The sequence below is a fragment of the Anarhichas minor genome, unplaced genomic scaffold (genome assembly GCF_050575085.1).
Source record: "Anarhichas minor isolate MPS153535 unplaced genomic scaffold, ASM5057508v1 ptg000014l, whole genome shotgun sequence".
In the NCBI taxonomy this organism is placed as follows: Eukaryota; Metazoa; Chordata; class Actinopteri; order Perciformes; family Anarhichadidae; genus Anarhichas; species Anarhichas minor.
Genome location: NW_027466460.1, coordinates 4,543,974 through 4,566,345, shown reverse-complemented (window position 1 = coordinate 4,566,345; position 22,372 = coordinate 4,543,974). Strand labels below are relative to the sequence as shown.

The 22,372-nt window shown below is 43.1% G+C and overlaps 1 protein-coding gene across 1 annotated transcript; it reads left to right on the top strand.

Moving 5' to 3' along the window:
• Positions 1–444: 444 nt before the first annotated feature.
• On the top strand, positions 445–20,924 carry frmpd1a (FERM and PDZ domain containing 1a). The gene is made up of 14 exons (XM_076091981.1): positions 445–563; positions 906–1,069; positions 6,731–6,833; positions 6,968–7,013; positions 8,089–8,193; positions 10,484–10,579; positions 11,067–11,192; positions 11,374–11,493; positions 12,316–12,452; positions 12,816–13,035; positions 13,166–13,348; positions 14,540–14,684; positions 14,797–16,074; positions 17,383–20,924. Exons 1-14 carry the CDS (start codon positions 445–447, stop codon positions 20,922–20,924), a joined length of 6,384 nt encoding a protein of 2,127 aa, XP_075948096.1.
• Positions 20,925–22,372: the final 1,448 nt, after the last annotated feature.

The window sequence follows — 22,372 nt, the reverse complement described above, 5'->3', positions numbered from 1 at the left end:
TATGACGACCACCTGCCTCACAGCAAACACAACAGGGACCCATTTGAAGGAGACACCATCATTATTGATAATTAGCAATTATTTATCGATGTTTACCGAGACTTGAATGCAACAGGCAAATGGCCCATAACTCAGGCTAAGAGACTATTAGGCTGCATGAAGTGACATCATTGTTGGCCTCGGCCCACAAGAAGCCAAGCCGACTCCGTGACTGAAGCACTGCTTTTTGCAAGCTGTTGTCACTTCTGCGATGAACTCGCATCTTGCATTCTGATTGCAAAGATCTGATGGAGTTAGATTTTTCAGTCTTGTGTTGAACTTGAGTGTTAGTATCCTAGCTCTCTGCCTCTGTTTAGATTTGTTTCTATTTCCTGTTGTCTTTTGTCGTTAACATAGAGCCATATAAACAACTGTACTGTATGCATAACCCCTTTTGGTAGGTAAATGGAGGTGCAGGACAGGAGCCGCTCCCCATCCCGTAGAACCAGCCGGGTGGAGCAGGTGGTGGGACGATGGCTGAGACGGTCCCGAGACCTGGGCAGCAGGTCTCACTCTCTGAGCAGGTAGACCTCTGTTTCTGTCTTATTTATGTTCACTAGTTAGATTCTCCATTTAATCTAACCTGTAAGTCTTTTGACTGACGGAGGGACCTGTGTAGAAAATATGGAAATCACAGGAAATCCACATTCGTAACCCATTAAACCATCTGCATTATTTTAATTTGTGCTGCATCTTGCTAGTCTGTTGTATTTATTATTACTCTCCTTATACGTCTCATCGACACCAATTTAAAGATCTCCACTGATTAAACTGCCAGAGCAGAAAGGGAAATGCGTGATATGCGAGGTAAGATTCTGAATTAATCATTTTAGTTTTTTAATATATGTTCACCTGCTGCTCTCCAGAGACCGGGTTGCAGCGGATGGGAAGTCAGCAGAGTGCAGTAGCTCTGATCAGAGGAATTATCCCTTCCGCTTCATCATCCAGATCCAACGGGACCCGGACCTCAACTCTCATGGCCTCACTCTGTCCTTGCAGACCCCCATCCTGGTGCAGGAGGTAACCCCAGGTATGACGAGACGTATGAACTGTAAATGTAGAAGAAGGACAAAGCAACAGTACAAAGAAGTGCTGATAAATATGATTTAGTTCATCCGATACTGTGTACAAACCTTGTTGTTTTTATCCACGGTTTCTTCAACGCACAGAGCCCTTATCCCTAAAAGCACTGCAGCACTTCTTACCCTGAACAGCTAATGAGTAATAGAAATACAGCACTACTCAGAGTTAGGGAGTTTGATCTCATAGCTGACACTGCATGTTTCCGTGAGCCCAGCTAATGTCTGGTTGGTACCGCTCATCCTCCCCAACACCAGCTCAGACTTCTTCCCCCATAGAGATCCCATTCTACGTGCCAGCTTCCATTGCCAAGCACTGTAGTGTTTTGGTCTGCTTTGTCAGTGTCTCTTGCCCAACAGGCACCGCTGCTACATCTAATACATTGATATATGATGTGCTTGTAGAGACAGAAAATAATTAATTAATTGCAGTGTGTACAACGTGTGCATGGGATTCGGCTCACAGGTCCACTCTACAGCATAGTTGGTAGGAGGGTGTTAAAATCAAATGTATGCTGTTCTTTCAGGAACAGAACATTTCTTCTGTCTCTCTCCCTGTTGTTTCTTATTTAGTCTCTATATAGTCTCCAAGGAAAATGTAAGAGTGGAGCTGTGCCAGACCACTGCAGGCCTCTGGCCAGTGTACAAGACAAGCTGTAAAAAGTGGAAACTCAGAGGGAGGCTGAGATTGTATGTTCATATTGCATGCCGGTGCACAAAATTGCATTAACAAAAGAAACGTATTGTGGCACTGGTGTGTGCGTGTGTGTATGTGTGAAGCATCTTCAGTATAATGAGGAGGCAAAACAAAGGAGGAGCTTTTGAAGCAGAGGGAATTATTTTCTCTTTATTGAAGCTCTCAGGCAGCATTTCCTCTTAGGCTGTGTACTGTCGCCAAGAATCTCTTCCAATCGAATGCCAAATGTACTTTCTGTTATGTAATAGGTGGGTAAGATGGGGCTTAGGGGTTCGATCGGGGTCTCAGTGAAGGAGAAGGGATGTGCATACAGCGTGCCTTGGAAGCTTCACTCAGAGGTAACAAGTCCTCAGCTAAATGCCTTTACCTTGGCATAAAGGTGTGTCAGCACCTGTGAGGATCTCATGGCACAGCACCTCCTACTGGTCACAATGTAAAACTTACTCTGATATGCTCACTGTTGGTACACCCTTTTTAACTTGACGCTATTGGTTATCCATGTTGCATGTTTTTAAAGGGCCTCCTCAGTTCACAACAACATAAGTTATTCTCCAGTGATTGGCCGCTGTAAATGTTGTCACATCTAAAGGACAGCTGCAGAATTATGCATAACACACTGTATCTTGAGTGTGATCTACTTGAGGGCTACTGTGGCTAAGTGGAGAGCAGGGCCGTCCTTCAATCAGAGAATCGGTGGTTCGGTCTCCGGCTCCGCTAGTCGCATGTTAGTCGCTAGTCAGATAGAATCTGAATTGTAAGTTGCTTTGGATAAAAGCGTCTGCTAAATGACTGTAATGTAATGTACTAATGCTGCGTTCACACCAAACGCGTCGCAAATTCATCGCGCCGCATATTCATCGCGCCGCATATTCATCGCGCCGCATATTCATCGCGCCGCATATTCATCGCGCCGCATATTCATCGCGCAGCATATTCACGTCCATCGCGGCACCGGTCAAAACGCCGGGAACCGAGTGTTCATTCGCGTGAATCGCGCCAAGCACACTGGACGCGCCACTATTAATTTCTCCTTCATTGTTTCTGATTCAGCAACGGCAGGACGTCGCTGATGACAGGGGGCGCAACTCAAAGCTGATAGGCTATCGCGCCAGGGCGTAACGGGAATATTTCGCAGAAGTTGAAAAATTTCAACTCGCGCGTCGGGGCGATTTGGCGTTTGACGCGGATTCGCGTCCATCGCGCCGCAAATTCACGTCCATCGCGACGCGCCATCGCAGATTCGCGCCGCGACAGTCTCATCGCGTCTGTGCATAGACTTTGTAATCTACTCGCGTGAATAATTCGCGACGCGTTTGGTGTGAACGCAGCATTACAGCCCTCATGGTTAATTACCTTTAGAGCTGATACCAGGCTATGCTGAGTGAATCATTCAAAGATGACTGAAATTGCATTCCAAATGGCCGTGTGTGCTAACAGTATGTTTAACCTCGCAATATTGGTGTATCCCTCCACTCGTATTTTGCATGGTTGAGTGTACCGTTCTAAAGTGTGATATGTCCATTTTAAGTTAAAGGTTACACCAGAAGGCAATCCAAGCAATCCGGACAAATTAAAAAGCCTTTATTATAGTGGCTAAATCATTAAAAGAGCCAACATGTTTCGACCACTGTAAGTCTTTGTTGTGGCATTTAATACATCACAGTATTAGTTACATTTGTGCCAATGAGCCGCTTACCAATATTTGCACTGTCCCCAACTGACAAAAATACATTAAATGTATATTCCTATTAATAACTAACTAATTTGTACTTATTTGAGTATCATATCGAGGCATCAGTATTAAATTGAGACTGTCTCACAAACAAAACAAACTATCTGAACAAACTTCAGATAAAGGGAAACAAAATAAATGTTTTGACATTCTTCCAACAATGTGAATGAACCAGTTACAGTGCATGTGCTATATGTGTACCTTGCTATAATGCTGGACTGTATAGCTAGATGCTGTATTCATGAATGTGCTACAGCAAATCACAATGACATGGCCTTTATATATACTATAAAGCAAATAGGATATCTGAATTTAAAAATGTATGATTAACGTAGAGAAATACACTGCATGCTAAAACAAAAACCTGCACTGTAAGTGCTGCAAATCCACAAAAGAAAAACAGCTTTCCAATTGTACTATTCTCATCAGTCTGAAGTTCAACATTTACTTAAGTCATTAAATACATACTGTATATTATATTCAGCCTATAACTGTACTCTGAAGTGCATTTTGCTGCTGAGCTGTCGAGCCACAAGGATCTGAAACCCCCTGAGGTTAGGGGGCCGATTACCTCGCTTTCGACAGTCTGGCTCAAGTCTGCTCTATCACCATCTGCTTCTGCCTGTCACACACACGCACGCACGCATGCACGCACACACACACACACACACACACACACACACACACACACACACACACACACACACACACACATACACACTTGCTCATGTCTCCAGTGGCCCCACTAAGCCTTGGTTCAATCTTTCCTCTCTCTCTTTCTCTCCGGCACGTGCTGCAGCATCTTGATAGTGAAATATGAATCCTTTTCAGAGCTATCGGTGTCACCTGCATGTTCATTCTGGATGGAACATCAAGTACTTGTATCTCAATTGAATAGCTCAGTATTGTAGGGTTACCTGATGGTGTCGATGACAGTAACAGGAAGACGATGGCAGGGAGTGGTCTATGGAGACAGTGACAGGGGTGATGTCTGTTTATGACACAGTGTCCGTAGATTACACACAGTTTAAAGTACTAAATTAGTTCTTGAGTCCATAGTACTTAATCCTCCTTGTTCCCTGAGGCTGCTACTCTCTGCCTCCATCTGATCCTGTGTTGTGACAACCTCAAGTTAGATTTTCTTAAGGCTACTTTAGGAATGCGGTCCTGGTCCGTTCTGAGGAAATGTCCTCCAGCACCAAACGTAAACAGTTTGTGTTTTTGTACAGGTCCTCATTGGAGATCTCTTCTGGCTAAATGATGCCGCAAATCTTCCAGAGACATTCATTGTGAAAAACATGAATCTGTTATTATAAATCATGTCACTCTCAACCATTCACCGGCATTCTGAGCCGTACAGCAAACCTGATTTGAAGTTACAATTGTGATCTTGTTTTTTTAGGCTGTACCGTTTACTTGCAAAAGCACTTTGAGCTTTCCCGAGCCTGACGCTGATGTCTTTGCTGCATGCTTTATCCTAACTGAGGAGACTCCCCAAATAAGTAAACTCTTCGACATCATTTCAGAGTTTTCATCCATACTAATTGGTGCATGTGGTGTTGAATTTATGCACATCACTTGTGCTTTGGAGATATGAATTTGTGCATATGCCTGCATGAATTCATGTAAGCTGTCTACAGTGAGAACCAGTGTTTGCTGTGGTGCCTATTGCCTTGAATTACATTGTACATTGTATGGTGGAAACTCATTTACACTGTTCATGCCTTTGTGACTGTGCACAAAAATAGAAATTCATGCTTTATCCCAGGATTTTAATTCTATAAAATCAGATCTATTAAATGAGAAAAGAAAGTGTCTTGTTACATTTTGCATTATTAACATGTACAAACCTGAGTTAGAGCTATCAGTAGCTCTGTAAAATGAAATCTTCCCAATATTCAGCATGTTGGCATAAAGCACCGGACAGATCGTTTGCCATACCTCCATCTAATATTGTGAAACTCTTTTCCACTAATGCACTAATGAAACAGTTCTTTCTGTAATAGCTTGACCAGGGAGAAGTTAAACGATAGGTTCATATATGGAGTTTGAAATAGGTTTTGCTTGCTATAATTATTCCTCCTGTTACTTCTGACCATTAAAATATCCCTTCTTAATGCTGCCAATGAAAGTAATGGGGGATTAAAAATGGATAGTGAGAACAGGAGGAATGATTACAGCAATAACAACATGCTTCAATCCTTATGTGGGAACCTGGCTATTGTTTTAAGACAGACTTTAAAAAGTGCGAACCATTCTTTAAATATGCATCATCATCCACTTATTTAAAGATGTTGACCATAGGATGTGCAAAGAAATCTCCAATTGTTAAAATCCACAGTAACAACTCTGTTAAGTTGTATACAAGGTTTTTCTTCCATTCATCTCCTAATACAATGACATTAGCCCACGTGGTAACACTAGTTACCATGTAACTAGTCACGTGAAAAAATATAATTAAATCTATGCAAGAACAATTTTATTTTCACTTACAATAATTTATAATCAGATTAAAGGCATTGTAACAGTGTTTATAATGTATTATAACATTTTTATAATACATTTCAACTGTGGGAATTATAATACACTAATGTCCGGAAAAACCAAATGTGCAAATGCAATTGAAGTATCATGATACTTGACCTAATGTCATTCAAAAATGCTTTATGATGTTTTATGATCATTTTTACAAAGCATTATGAATATTTCTGCATTCTTATAATGCTATAAGCGGATTATAATTTATGATAAGCATGTTGATAATGCATTATAGATATGGCTGTCATAGAAAGTGTTACCAAACAGGTTTACGTGTCTATTCATGACTGAAGAGAATCACACGGAGAGAAGATTCTGCCCCTAATGTCATCAGCTGTGCAGCCATTTAGTGTTGGATGCTGGCCTATAGAGACAATAAATGAACAGTGACATTGATGATAGAATGCGTCACATAAAGAAGGCGGAGGGATATACAGTTGTTTGATACACCCTAAATTAGATGCATAGTGATCAGATTGCTGGTCTCCCTGCGGTGGCCCAGTTAGGTTTGGAGAGCGGTGTGAAAAATTATGCATCACTGTGAGATGAAAGGAGATCACTAGAATACTAGCTACTGCCTGGCATCAACCCCAGCCAATCAAACACCCTCAGGCATGACAACACAAGGACATTTTGTGTGTCCAGGTGGTCCTGCAGATGGCCGGCTCGTCCCTGGCGACCAGCTTGTGAAGATCAATAACATCGCTGTCGATGACCTGACCCCGGAGCAGGCTGCTGAAATAATCAGGTCGACACCGTCGGCTCACAAACACACGCACACACATGATTATCAGTACATACACCACAAAATAATACTGTTTAAAATTAGGCATTGCACATCAAGTCTAACCTTACCATCCCCCCTGTGTTTTTGTTTTTCAGGGAGTGTCAAGATTCATTGGCAATGACTGTCCTGAGAACGATGCTGGTGAGTCTACTGCATCTAACTAACCACAAACACATAGTTGGACGTAAACACATTCAGTTGGATGATGGCTCCAATTCCAGCAACATTCAAGATGAACTCAGAACATCTCTTGTAAAAACATACACAGGCATGTATGTGTGCACATACTTACATTCTATAGATGTACTGTGTCTCTATACACCTGGGATTTTAAAATGCTGATTGTCAACAAACCCATTAATCATCATGTCAATGAGGATCTGGGGTCAAGCGCCATTGCTAACAAGCATCCTGTCACTAAGTTCCCACAACTACGTCAGTGACATCACCCTCAAAAACTTTGCCCGACTGACTCAAACAGACACACACTCTATCATGATCGCTACATACGTATGTGTGTGTTTACTGTGTGTGTGTGTGTGTGTGTGTGTGTGTGTGTGTGTGTGTGTATGTAGGTTGTGGATCTCACTCTGTGAAGCTGGCGTGTGTATTTGCACTAAGGTGAAGTAGATCGGTAAATGAATGGCCGCTCCTCAGTGATTCTCATCAGCAGTTCTGCTGATGGAAGCATCTTTTTACCATCTAATTCATAGCTCACAGCTCCTCCAAGAAATCTTTATTGAGGTTTGAGAAATGATTATCATTTCCCAGAAAGTATTCATCTCTGTCATGCATGTTGATGGTGACAAAACATCAAAAGGTATATAAGAGTAGGAGGATTGTTTTGTCAGTTTCTTCTGGGGCTTTCAATCCACCATCCACCACTAACTGGCTTTGCAGTAATGAAGGCAATGATTTGCAATGTGTCAGTAGTGACATTGAAGCTGGCAAAATGTCCTTTCCTGTAAGTCTTAGAAGTCCACCAAAGAAAAACATGTTTTCTAATATCAAACCATTCAATAATAAAATGTGTTTGGTAAAATTTGTGCATGCATGCAAAAGCAACGGGCTGTGTGTCTTTTTATTCCCCTCATATACAGTATAAGCACTTCACATTGCTGCGCCAAAATAGTATCTGTACCATATTGAGTCTTACTAAATAATTTTAAAAGAAACACTATGACAAGCTGATTTATTGATTTGTATCCCCTCCCAGGGCCCAAAGTCATCATTCATCACACCAGAGAAGAGGGCCAAGCTCAGGTCCAACCCTGTGAAAGTTCACTTTGCTGAGGAAGTTGAAGTCAATGGACACTCTCAAGTGAGTGAGAGAACACGGGATACTGTTATTCTCCAACCTTCAATAGCTTACAAATCAGCTTTAGATCCCCCATCCCTCTCTTCAATGTTAGCTTATAATACTAATTTATTATCTGTTTGCAGTATTTCCTTCAGACAAGTGGTATTCTTCACATTCATTTTTAAACTTTAAACCATGTATATTATTCTGCTGTAGACAGGTATAAACACCTTTCTCTTGTACCGCTGAGTTAAAGGTTGGCTGTGGAGTTTTAAACCTTGAGCAGCGCTTCCTCTGGGTCCCTGTTTTTGCACATGAGTGCACTGGTGGTGACACGATACACAATCTTGTGACCCGTGCATGCAGTCGTTTCACACTATGCCACTGATCAACAGATGGTCATAACATGAAGTTGAAGAAGCTAGCAAACATGGATGTAAACAACGGTGGATTTAAAGTTCGCTTTGCAAAGTGTTTTAAAATGTGATTTATTCTTACTAGTTGTAGCATTGCACAATGACGAGGAGGGATGTTTTATAATTGGTCAGTATTCTCTTATAAGCCTGGCTCTGGTTGGTCAAGGTTCTCATCCTGCCAGCGGATGTGAAATTAGCTGGAGGAGGAAAACCACAGAAGCTTGAGTGGCCATTACTAATTTCAGAGAAAACACGGATCGATATCTGCCTCATCCTCCAGTCCTAATGTCTGTGATTACAGGACAATAAGCATCAGAGAAGGGAAAGGGGTAGAGAAGAGAGGGGGGGACATGCTGGATGGGAGGGTGACAAGGGAGGAGTTGTTTAAAATTTGAAAGCTCGCCATTTGAATTTTAAAACATACAGACAACAGACAATGTTGCATTACATCACAGTGTCAATACAGAAAAAAACACTTAAGATGACTCACCACAGTGAGCAGGCTGGGCAGACAGAAACAGGCAAGATGATGGTAAAAAACTCTCTGAGAGAAGAGCGTAAAATGAGTCAAAGCTTATCTCTCTCTTTCCTGGTGTAATTGTTTTTTTATCTGGCTTAAAATTACAATTATTATTAGGTATAAAGGCAATTCAATTACATTCCAATAAAACTGAAATTCATATCAGTAGAGGCATTTCAATGCACTTGTTTTTACGTGCATTTTTAGTCTATCGAAGATCAAAAGCAAAATGTGCCAAAGTGCCCGGAAACAGATTTAAGAAATATCATGACAAATATGAAGCATGTGACTTAAACGCCCCCTGAATCTTCACTGAAGAGACTAAAAATAGCAGCAGAGAAAACATCAGCTCTGTGTGGAGCGATGAGGAGACTGTAGAATCACTTAAATTAATACATGAAGCAAACAGAAAAGTAATTTGTCCATCATGTTTTCCATATGGATTTCCCCCATTTAAGCTTTGACTGGTGCTCTTTAGTTATATCATCTTGATATACGTGGCTGCAGAATTAGCGATATTATTCGCATAACAAGAGCAGATTGAAACACATTACGTCATTCATTTGTCAAGGCCAAATGTAGCACAGATTTTAACCAAATTTCCAGAATATTGACAATCGGCATACAGAATTGCAGTCCTCCCTTGGTCCAAACACCTGGATGTGTTATTTTATTCCAACTTTAAAGGACCAATATACAACATTCAGAGCATTTATATAGAAGATATAGCAGAAGCACCTAGTGATGTAATGTGCTGTGCCGAGGCTTCAGAGTGTGTCGAGTAATTCAGTGAAGCGCGTATTGTTTTAGAACAGTGCCGTCATTGATGACGCCCAAAGCTGAAACCCGTTGAGGAATTATTGTTCCTGAATAAAAACATAAAAACTGAACATTGTAATAAATCTATAGTTGTTAGGGGGCCCTTTCAGTTTGGGGTCCGAGACCCAGGTTACCTTCCTTGCCTAAAGGTAAAGTCTGCCCCTGGTGTTTTTTTTTTCCTGTGAACCAGAGTGTATTTCACTGTTGTTTCACAATGTGAGTAGTTAGTAGCTTGGGTGTATGACGCTACCGTGTCATGGCAGGTGAATTGCTGAGGACCAAAGGAAGCACAGTGTTGAGTGTGAAGTTGTTAGTATGAGCAAACTGCAACACCACAGGCCAAGCATTCAGCCCGTTCTGAACAGGAATAATGAACTAGTCTGAATAAATCTGCTGTCCGACTCAAACACAGAGACACAAACTGCTTTCTTTTCTTGACTCTATCTCATATCAAGCTGTCAGGCTGTTACTTACAATGCCCTTGAATGAACCACCAAGTTTTACAACGCTCACAGTTTCATTTGACACTTCCCTTGACCCCATGTCTGCTTTGCAGGGCAACTCGCTGCTCTTCCTGCCTAATGTTCTGAAGGTCTATCTGGAGAACGGGCAGACCAAGGCCTTTAAATTTGACCCCAGCACCACAGTCAAGGTACTATGCAGTGATACAGTCTACCATATTGATATCCATTCCTCTTGTTTATTTATTTTCTACTGGATACTATAAATAGAGTTTTGGGAGTTCAGAGATGAAGCTGAGGTTCATTCTGTAATGGAAGTATTTTTCTGTGATTCTTAATCAAGTCAAAAACTGTCGCAATTTTTACGACCATACTGTGCTGATATAGTTTAAAGTTTGCAGTAAGCCTTACATTTAAATATAACTATAGAACTGAGATGATATTGGATTGTATGTATGGTCTGATTTAAAAGCTACAACTGATGTGATTCGCTCCCTCTCTCATTTTTTATCAGTATGATATATACTGTGCATCAGTTTCCTTGATTTGCCAACTACTCAGACCTTATCGTGCTCCATTGAGACCGACAAACCTCAGATCAGCTCACCTCAGCAGTTATGTTTCCTGATGTCATAAAATATTGTCTCTCAAGAGGTAATGTTCTTCCCTGTGCATCAGGACATTGTGATGACACTCAAGGAAAAGCTTCCTCTGAGCCATATTGAACACTTCTCCCTGGTGCTGGAGCAGCAACACAGCATTTCCAAAATACTGCTGCTACATGAAGAGGAGAGGATACAGCAGGTACACACACACACACACACACACACACTAACTCTTGTTTTACGTACATCTATATCTAAATCTACACTAAAGCTGCATTTGAGAGTGGGTTTAATCTGTGACTGCTTTTAATTGAATTCAAAGCAATACATTTGGAGCAACGTGTCTGTGTGTGTGTGTGTGTGTGTGTGTGTGTGTTCAGGTGGTCCAGAAGAAAGAGGCCCATGACTACAGATGTCTGTTCCGTGTTTGTTTCATGCCCAAAACCCTCCAAACGCTGCTGCAGGAGGATCACACAGCCTTTGAGTACCTCTACCTGCAGGTAGATCGATGAACTTCGGACCCACCATTAATCTCCAGGCGGAAGTTAACTCTTCCTATCTCTAATCTGTTTTGATAGTTCATAGGTTTTCCATTATACCCTTAACTTACCCTCGAGTGAAGTTGTGTGACACCTCTTAAAGTCCAGTTATTGTTGCAGTTGACACATTTCACCGTGATGTAAATCAACAAACTGAAAGTTTTTCATCAAATCCCACCATAGTTGTATTCCCGCTCTGTACTTAGTAAGTTCCTGTGTCACTGCATGGTTCGTCTCAACTCAATTCCCTTTTGGAACCAGGTCCTTTCCTTTATTTCGTTTTTTTACTGCAGATAGAACAGCGTAGTTGGGATTCTCAGCTGATTGCTATAGTGACGCTGTGTGAAACTGCCGTGACATCGTTTACGCGACGCTGAATCCTTTCGTGGACAAACAAGCAGAGGAACGTCTGCATTTCATCATTTATACAGTGTAGTGTACAGAACAGGTTTGCAGGATGACATTTTTTTAAATCTGGGTTGAGTTAATAAAAAAAAAAAACGGTAGCACTGTCGCCTCACAGCAAGAAGGGGCCCGACGATGCTCTCTGAGCAATAACTGGTCTGCATTGTTTTAACTCCACGTGCTGTACCATGCAATCAAGATGCAGCATAAGTAACATCCTTTTGTTGTGGATATTTCTGCTCAGCTCACAAGTACAAACGTAAATGCTGCAAATGAGACATGCAAGTAGTTTACAAACCATAGATGGTCCTGAAATGCGGGGGTTTTTTCTGTCCGTTTTCACCATTTGTACCGTTTTGTACATTTTGTGTGTGTTAGGGAGTGAATGATGTGCTGCAGGAGCGCTTTGCAATAGAGATGAGGTGTAACACCGCCCTGCGACTCGCTGCGCTGCACATCCAGGAGAGATTGGCGAGCTGTGGACAGTCACCAAAGACCAACTTAAAGATAATCACGTGAGACACACACGCAGAGTTTAAATTCTATTCATATCCACTAAATTAAACTATAATTAACAAAGGACTTTACCGCAGTGGACGTCCTATCTTTTTGGGGGGACAAAAATAAATATTTACTGGACAACTTAATGTTTTTTGTTGTATAGAAGAAATGCAGTCTTTTAGCACTCAATAAGCATTAAGGATGCATTTTAATATTGGAACTGTTATAGTCTTCAAGGAACAAAAGGGGTTTTGGGATGCTATTCCAATCACATGTATTGTAAATTCACACATCCTGAATACAGCTTCAGCTCTCTATTAGTCTTGTACACACAAACAGACCCTCTCTCTCACTCTGTGTTTTTGTGTTTGCTCTAGGAAGACGTGGGGCATAGAGAACTTTGTGTCATCCACCTTGTTGAGGAACATGCGAGAGAAAGATCTGAGGAAGGCCATCGGCTACCACATGAAGAAGAGCCAATCACAGAACGATCCCAAGCAGAAGGGTCTGTCAGTCGATCAGACCCGGATAAACTACCTGGAGGAACTGAGTGATCTCAAGTCATTTGGAGGGAAATCCTTCAGTGCCACCATGATGGTAGGGCTTTGAACTGTTCGCTGTACATGTATATTTAGGTAAGTGGTGGTTGATTGAAGTTCCAATCTCCTCATTGTCTATAATGCCTATCTGTTCAACGATCCCTCCCCCTGCTCCCCCAACCCTTCAGCTTCAGGACAGGGAGTCGATGGTGACCTTGTTGGTGGGGGCGCGCTATGGGGTGAGTCAGGTGGTCAACCACAAACTGAGCATCCTGTCCACCCTCACAGAGTTCACCAGCATCACACGCATCGAGCTGCTGCCTGAATCCGACAAGGTCAGCCTGGTCAAAATATACCTGCAGGACATCAAGGTAAGAGCAGGAAAATACACGCACGTAATATACAGAGGGAAGACAAAATACTGTAAACCTCATCTAAAAGCACTTTTACTTTGAAGTAACTGAATCAGCATTACAAGCACTGCTACAAAGGTGGGTTATAATGGGTTCCGTACTAATTAGCATTATTTGTTCCCCCTTTGTTGGTGCAGTTTGATGCACCTGCAGGTAGGTCACAGGAGATTTAGCTTCTTTGTAGGTCTGAAACTGCCTCTTTCATAGTTTGAAGGGACAGTTCACCCCAAATCAAAAATACATATTTTCCATCTTACCTGTAGTGCTATTTATCAATCTAGATTTGTTTTGGTCTTAGTTGGAGATATCGGCCGTAGAGATGTTTGCCTTTACTTGAATATTATGGGACTATATGGCATTCAACTTTTGGTGCTCAAAGTTCCCAAAAAATATATTTAAAAAGCTGTTTATTTCTACCAAACTACACCCACCAATCTTATCACCTAGCAGAATTAAGTATTTATCTGTACTCGATACTGCTAGCACCACTGAGGTAGCTAATACAGCTCAGCCGTGGAGGATGCCATCAATGTTTACATTTCAGCTGTCACAGGCACGAGCTTCATGAGTAGATGAACGCTTCCTTCTGTGCGGTGGTTCGATTGACAGTGTAGTTCGGTAGAAAGAAAAAAGTTCCAACATAAAAACTGCTCACAACAAGGTCTTTGGATTATCTTGAGTAACCAGTCATGATTTCTGGAAAAGAGACTGCTTTTGAGTTTTTCAAATGTTTTATTTTGTCTCTTTGAGCACCACAATTGTTCTATTATATTTGAGAGAATGCAGACATCTCTATGGACGATATATCCAGAAATAGGCTAACACAAAAACAATCTAGATTGATAAATAGCACTACAGGTAAAAGGGAAAATTTGTCATTTTGATTACTATGAATTAGCATACAATTTAACATGTAGCTGTCATTTTAATTGTGATTAATTTCTTCGAGGTTGTTTTTTTACTGACCTGTCTACATCATGTTGTGTACCCCCTCCTGTAAACAATGTGCAGACTTAAGCATTTAAATAAGTAGAAATGCTTTTTCATCAATATTGTGACCCCTTTGGATACGACAGGATTACCAAGTGTTTTTCCACTCCTGAAATTGACTTTCCATCCCTCTACTTTTCTTGTCTTAACTCATATCAGCCCATCACATTGCTGTTGGAGTCAACGGCCGCCAAAGACATGTCCTGCCTAATAGCAGGTTATTGTCGAGTGTTTATTGACCCCAACCTCAACGTCTTCCCCTGGATACATGACTTCAAGAAGCACAGAGTGTCTGCTGAGGAAGGTACACATTTACAGTAATATACAGCCATGAAATGTAGCCATACATCCATAAAGTCACACACCAGTATGTTCTAAATCATAAATAACAGTCTTATGTTGGTGTATGTTCACAGGTTATGTGTCACGATGCGGCAGCGACTCAGATACCTCCTCAGACTTGGACATGGAAGCGCTGGTCACCCTGGTGTCTCATGACGAGAGGCCCTGCCATCGAGTCAGATCCTCATCAGACCCAGAGGGAAGAAAAAGAAAAGACCGAAACAGAAGGAGAAACAAAGATGGCAAAGAAAGGGGAGATAAACCTTGGGAGAATAAAAAGCAAAAGGAAGAAAAGGATGCTGACACTGAAAAGGAAAAGTCTCCCCTAGATAAGAATAGAGAGAGAAAGAATGAAGACGCAGAGCACAAGGAGGAGACAGAAAGAGCGCAGGATGGTCGGCAAACACGGACGGAGATAACGGACAATGACTCTGGGGAAAAAATGGGACAAGAAGGTGGAGACGAAGTGCGAGCAGCCGAGGAGCAGCCGTCTGTATCAGAAGCATCGGATTCTTGTAATACTGACTCTCGTGTCATCACCAGCCCTTCCATGGACTCCCTCGATGCTTTGGAGGAAGATGACTTCATTTCATGTTCTTCCTCCTCCATCCACTCCAATGTTCCCTCACAAATTCATAGCCACTCTCCCATTCAGCTTCATCCCTACTCTCATAGGCGTGTTCAGCCCCACCTCCTCGCCCCTCCACCAGCTCACGCCCACCCTCTCATCCACCTCACAACTCACGACAGACGAGGGGGGGACTGCAGGAGGTCGGGCGACGGCGCTGATCCCCAGTTCCTCGCACCGGTCTCCCCCTCTCCCCCTCAATACATCCAAAAGTGTTCAAGTAACCCCGGCTCTGATGACGGCTCCATGTGTTTCGCTGAGCTCTCCCGCCTTGTGGACTTCCTGCCGAGCCCTCCGGAGGCCAGCGAGGACGATGAAGAAGAGGAGTTGAGGAGGAGGAGGAGAAAGTCGGCGAGAAGAGCAGGTGAAAGAGGAAGCGTAAACAGCGAGGGCAGTTTTAAAGAACATCCACTATCCCCGTCCCCGTCCTCCCACATCGAGTTTGTGTTTAACTTTGACCAAAGCGACGCTCGCTGCTACTACAAACTCTGCTCCAACATCACCCCCGACAGTGCTCGCAGCCTTCCCCGCCCCCTGCATCATAATGAGGGAGAACCCTGGGAGGAGGTGGAGGAAGATCCGGCTAAGGCGGTTGACCTGGAGCCTATCCCCATCCTTCAGCCACCACCTGGCTTTGGAGACAGCAGCTCTGAAGAGGAGTTCTTTGACGCCAGAGATCGCTTCACCTCACCTGAAGACCCAACCTTGGGGGCCATGCACAAAGGTGATTTGGTTTTCATTGTGAGGCTGATCACATGAAAACACAGGCTGCTAATGCTGCTTTTGCTGCCATCTAGTGGTTGAAATTTGTACACACAAAAGTGACAACATTGCACTAAAGAGTAATAAAACGTCCTTGCCAGAAAGTAGTAGAGCAAACTTCTGACCACTCCCACTGTACCGTCGACTTGAGGTCCACTGTCTGTATGGATTCACTCTATAGAGCCTATAGAGCTTAGTGCAATCAAGCTCTCAGAGACAGCATTTCATCCATTACACTTAACTGTCCAAAGATATTTATTAGTCTGGTGGTGGAAAGTAACTAAGTACACATACTCAAGTACTGTGCTTAAGTGCAATTTTTGAGGTACTTGTACTTAACTTGAGTATTTCCACTTGGTGCTACTTTATACTTCTACCTTACTGATGGAAACATTTGACACCACTGCATTTATTTAACAGATATATTCACGAGTTACTGTTGAGATACAATGCAAGTTAAAGATTAAACCAGTTGTTCCCAACCTTTTTGGCTGGCATGTGACCCCTGACAAAAAGCTTTGTCCTGATTGGACCCCTTTGTCAAATGTTTGTCTGTCAATGAGTTGTTAGTTCCACTACAGAGAGAATTCACCTCTAGACTTCCCAGGTGGTTTCATTAATTGAGCTCAAATTGTCCAATATTTCACAAGAGTACAAAATGAGTACAAAAATGAATAAAAAATTCTGCAACAGAACTTTTTTCTTATTTTATGTCCCATTAATCATCTCACAAACCCTCCGGTTTGTCTTACAACCTTGGTACCACTGAATTTAACAACCTAACCAGCTACAACAGTAAATATTCTAATGTCATACATAATAATGTATCAGTCACAGGTGACATTTTGATACTTTCAGCACATGTTGCTGATAAAACTTAAGTACTTTTACTTTGTGTTTTTATATTGTTGTATTAATACTTTGACTTAAATTATTCAGATCCTTAATTAACCTAACTCTTCAACTAAAACACTGAGATTACATTGGTTAACATGCTTTCCATAAGAAATTGTTGAAAATCAATGCAAATTGCTTTTATTATTATTAATGCACCAAACCTACTTAAAAAACGTGTTTATTTTCCTTGATGGAGACCTGATACTTGTTATTCAGCTCATGTTATTGAACTGATTTGGATTACCTACACTATGTTTACTTCCTGCTTCTAATTACTGAGGAATTTGTTTGAAACACAAAAAAGCTCATTTTGATGTACACTCTGTTTTCAACAAAAGATTGCTGAAGCTGAGACTTTTTTACTATGTTGCAGATATTCTCACAGAGATGAAACTGGACTTCCTCAGCACACTCAGCCTCAGTGACATCAGAGTCTCGGTGACAGAGGCAGACAAAGATGGAAAAGAGGAAGAAGACAGAAAAGAAGGAGACGAGGAAGGAGGAGGCAGAGAAACATTGTTCCAACTCAGAAAAAGATCCCGTAAGCGCCGTTCCTTCATGGAAACCGATTACACCTCTAGGGTGTCATATCCAGAGCCAGATCCTAAAATGCAGGATCTGGTCTCTAGTAGGCTTCATAAGAACCTCGTAGCAGAAGCCAATGATGCACAGATGCTGAGTTCAGATCCTGAACCTTCAGAGCAAACCCAGAATCCCAGTCCTACGGTCTCCTCTTTGACCCACTCTGAAGGGGAACCGGCTCAGCTTGAGTCAAAGCCCATCCTGTCTAAACCCCACTCACATGGACCTGGCTCTCCTTGTGGTTTGGGGTCTCACGAGCAGACTAGAGACCCACAGGCCACCTCCAGGGCCAGGAAACAAGAAATGGAGATGGAACCGGACGCAATGGAATCCAAATCAGTCACAGATCTGGTGAAGGCAGCGTCTCCTACCATCACCGTTGTCCGCTGCCGGGTGGATCCAGATGGAAAGGAGAGTGCTGATCGGAGGGGTGACGGAAAGGAGGAAAGGGAGGAACAGGAGGAGATGAGTGAGGGGAAAGAGGAGGGAGAGGAGGAAGAGACAGGAGGTGTGTCGGGGAAAGGGACGTTCACTAATCATATGTTTTTGACAGAAAGCACAGAGGAGGAAGGTAAGGGGGGAAAAGAGAAGAGAGAGGGGGTGAGAGAGAACTCATCCAGCTCAAAGAGACCACTCATTGGTGCCGAGAGGCAGCCAGAGGCCAACACAATGCCTACATGTTTGATAGATGGGACTAAAAAGAGGAGTAATGGCCTTTTGGGAGCCCATCTGATTGCCCTCGAGCAAAACTTGTATGTGCAGGAACAGATGCTTGAAGGTGTGTGTGAAAAGTCAAACCCTCCATCATACTCACCACCACCCCCTCCACCCTCATCCCCTCTTCCTCCAACACCAGTTCTTAATAAATCCAAAAGTGACTGTTATTTGAGGGGAGAAGAGGGCAGCGAAAACACGGGAACCTCAACCAAAATGTCTTCATCTTATTCCGAGGAGATGCCACAAAGACACACTAACAAAGCACAATTACATTTAGACGTCACCACCAGTATTATTGAGGATGATGCCAACGGTGTTGTTAGCTCTACTATGACTATTAGCGATGAAGTTACAGACAGCACCAATTCAGACAATGTTTTTTTTGATGATGACATGAGTAATTCCTTAACTTCAAGTTCAAGTGACAAGAAAGATGAGTGGGCTATAGCTACTAGACATAGCATCAGTGCAACTTTGGCTACAGCAAGTGAAGGTGAGTCTCAAATTATTATCAAGTCTCCCACCAACACTGAAGCTCATACAAGAATTAGTTCAGTAAATTCTGACTATACCCGTGCTATAAACTCTATCACTGCAAAGCTCGGAGTTGCAACAAGTGCCACATCTCCTACATTTAATTCAGGTACCAGATTGCGGTGTGAGGTGACAAATGAAAATGCTTCAAGTTTGGATCAAAATGTAGACAAACCCATACGTGATTCCACTATGCATAGTGCTGAAGCTAAAAATAGCTTAGGTAGTCCTAGCTTAGCGAAAGCTAACCCAGTCACAATACACAATCTCTCCAAGACGCCTCCTTCTCCAACTCACTTCCTCTTCCAGACCTGTTCCCCGAACATTATGGGTAGCTTATCTGCCTCCACACTCAGGGGGAAGATTCAACAGTTGTCCCTTTATTTATCGCGCTCCCAGGAAACCCTCCACCAAGCTGGGGTGGGGGATGTTCCTCAGAGTTCAGCTGAGGACAGCAGTAGGGACGAAGTCGAGATCACCATCAAAGTTACAGACGTTGATGACGTCACAAAAACTATAGACTTCGAAACGGGCACAACTGCAGAATCTGTGGAGTCGGACGATTCAGATACAACGGTTACAGGATCTGAGGTGGACGGGGAGATTTTTGTTGAAACAAACTCAGCAAAGAGTTTTCAATCAGTGTCAGAGGTGAAGGAATTAAGCCGTCCATCGCCTGTCCAGACTGAGCCCAAACCCCAACACCAACACCAACATCTGCCTCTGTACACTGGACCTATCAAGAACACTCCAGGACCAATAACAGAGCCTCCTGCCTCCATAGTGAACAGCCTCCAAAGAGACTCTTCAGGCCTAAACATGGACACTCCTGGCCCTATAAAAGACACTCCAGAATCAAAGATGAAGGTTACAACTCCAGGTGAAGACATTCCAGATTTTAAAATGAACAATCAGTCACGTTCTATCGCCCATCCGATAGTGGTGACCACACATAATCTAAATGGACCAGGGCTCCCTTTCCATCGTCCGGCACAGAAAGTAAGACGGACCAGTAGTGACAGACCTTTGATGGGTCTTTGTAGGCCTGCAGGGCAGAATTCAGACTCAACAAAAACACTTTATTCAGGCTGCAGGGTGTTTACTATCTGTGAGGATCCATCCCAGACAAAGAGCCCAGCCATGGTGGGGACTACCCCACCCTTGAAGCCTGAGTTTGGCTGCACTTCAGTGCTAGCGTCTGGATGTGAGTCAGTAGTGGAAGGGCTGCAGGTGCCGCTGGAGGCTTGTGGTTGCCCAACAGTCTATACCAACTGCTTCAGCAGCGGGGACAGCTTCGATGAGGAGCTGACCGTCTACGAGTTCTCCTGCCGCACACAGAGCAGCGGAGTGACTCAGACCTCTGGAGCAGGTCTTCCTCTTATGACCTCTCCGCCTGTTTCCTCTTTTCTCTCCACCTCCTCCACCCACTCTCCCTCTTTCCCACGCTCCAACCTTTTCTCCTCTAACTCTGAGCTCAGCCCTCTCCTCTCACCATTATCGGACTCCTCTGACCGTTTCCTGCCCCAAACGCACAAGGACACCATCAGTCGGCTAGGCCAGCAGCGCTACCCAGAACCCCCAACGGGTTTCCAAGTACTCCGCATAGACGTGGACCAGCTCCTTTCCATTTTGGAAAGTACCGGTGCTGACAAATCCGTAGCAGGCCATGAAGGTCGCCACCCAAGGGATACCTGCCCCGCCCACTTTACAGAGAACAAGAGGGTGCTCCAGATAGAGGCACGGCGGCTGATGTCAGGCTGCCAGAAGGTGGTGGGGATTGGCGAGAGCCCAGAGGAAATGCTTCATTCCCTGGCTGACAGTTTCCAGACCCTGGTGGAGTTGGCTGGTATATGCCTCTGGTTCTCCGGTTGCGAAAGGTGTGACCGGAGGAACGCGGAGGCCATTGCGGGTCTGGCAGATGTGGCTCGGTCTTTCAGGGACTTCTGTCTGGCAGCAGAGCGGGCCAGCAGCAAGCGCAGCTGCCAGGACCTGAGCTCCAAGCTGCTAGCGAAACAGTGCACCGCGCTCACCGCCTCCGTCTTCTGCCTCACTCAGCTGTTCCGCACCCTCACCGCGCTATGAGTGAACCTCTCTGAAGTCTTTTGAGATTACCTTGAAGCCACCTGTGGTGTGTAATCTCAGATACACGAGGTCACCAGTGAGCCCACAGCTGATGGCCAGAGTGTGACTCGAGACAGTCGTGTTTAGGGTGGGCAGTGTGAGGGGAGGTTACCTCAGAAACACAGCGGTGTCAACAAGAACTCTCAACATCATAAAGCCAGTTTGAGATCGTTGAGGTGCATGTGGTTACTGACTTCATGCTGTGCACGTACTGTAGCCCACAAAACAAAGAGTCAGCCAACAAGCAGACTGCAGAGTGGTGCTGCTTGTTTTCCAGTATTGACAAACTGATGTACTTGAATGTATTCTATGTTATCGATTATATTTATTTATTCATTCATTCATTTATTTATTTATTCAATTACAGGTTACTACAGTGAGCAAATAAGGAATGTAAAGTCAAGGGAGAAAGACATTTTGGAAATGTTTACAGGCATATTTTCAGACGGAGGAGTAGTGGGCCTTTTACACACACAAGCACACAACCTCAAATACACAGAGTGAGTCAGTATTTGATTCCATTCATACACATGCCTTCTGTGTGACTGACTGACCATGTTAGGATAAGAAACACTGCAGTTTACTGACGCTTATATATCTTTACATTCTCCAGGCGGCCAGTGAGGACTTCTTTGAATGTTACTGTTTACAAAACCAAAAAACTAGAGTGAGAAATGATTTGCTCAAATTCCACAAATCAAGCCTGAAACTGTGTTTGCCATTTTATAAATCTAGTAGCAGAATGCTGATGTATGTGCATTATGTGACTTTATGAAACAACAGTTTGGATGAGATACAGTCCTTTGCACACTTAATTTGTTCTCATTTTGTACACACATCCAGTATGGTTTATGGAAATGTAATACATTTGCTAGCTTTTCTCTCGTTTATTAGTCAACACTCTCTTTCTCCACCTCCAGTGGAAACACTGAACTGCATGGTGATGTGGCTGTCAACCACCAGTCTTTTCCATACTATTTTTTTCTCTTTAGTACTAACATGTCCGGTGAGAACAAGAATCTCCAGAATTTAGTCGGAGACTTGGTGACACTTCCCAATAGCTATTTATGGTATGTAACATTGGTTATGGGAATTTTAAGAATCTTAAGTTTGAAGCAATTTGCAAGCTTTTCAAGCTCATAAAAACCTGCACGCATCTCTGAGCTTTGGGGACAGTCAGGAGCGTCTTAGACTAAGACTATGTCCCTTACACTAAGTGCATTATTATTACAGATTTCCCAGTATGACCACAAATAGTGGTAAACCAGTGACTGAACATGGGCACAGATAGCCCAAGCAGTGCAGGATTACAGTATGTAGCACAGGCTATCTGCATGTGCTTTTCCATCTTTTGATTAACATATTGAGTGAGAGGGAGAACGTCAAACTGACCCAATCATTGGTTGACA

What these genes read in the sequence shown, in the direction of transcription:
- frmpd1a (XM_076091981.1), top strand. Translation starts at nt 445, where the DNA reads ATGGAGGTGCAGGACAGGAGCCGCTCCCCATCCCGTAGAACCAGCCGG. An exon ending in ACCCCAGCACCACAGTCAAG is followed by an intron (nt 10,580 to 11,066) that starts GTACTATGCAGT and finishes CCTGTGCATCAG; the next exon opens with GACATTGTGATGACACTCAA. An exon ending in AAGAGGAGAGGATACAGCAG is followed by an intron (nt 11,193 to 11,373) that starts GTACACACACAC and finishes GTGTGTGTTCAG; the next exon opens with GTGGTCCAGAAGAAAGAGGC.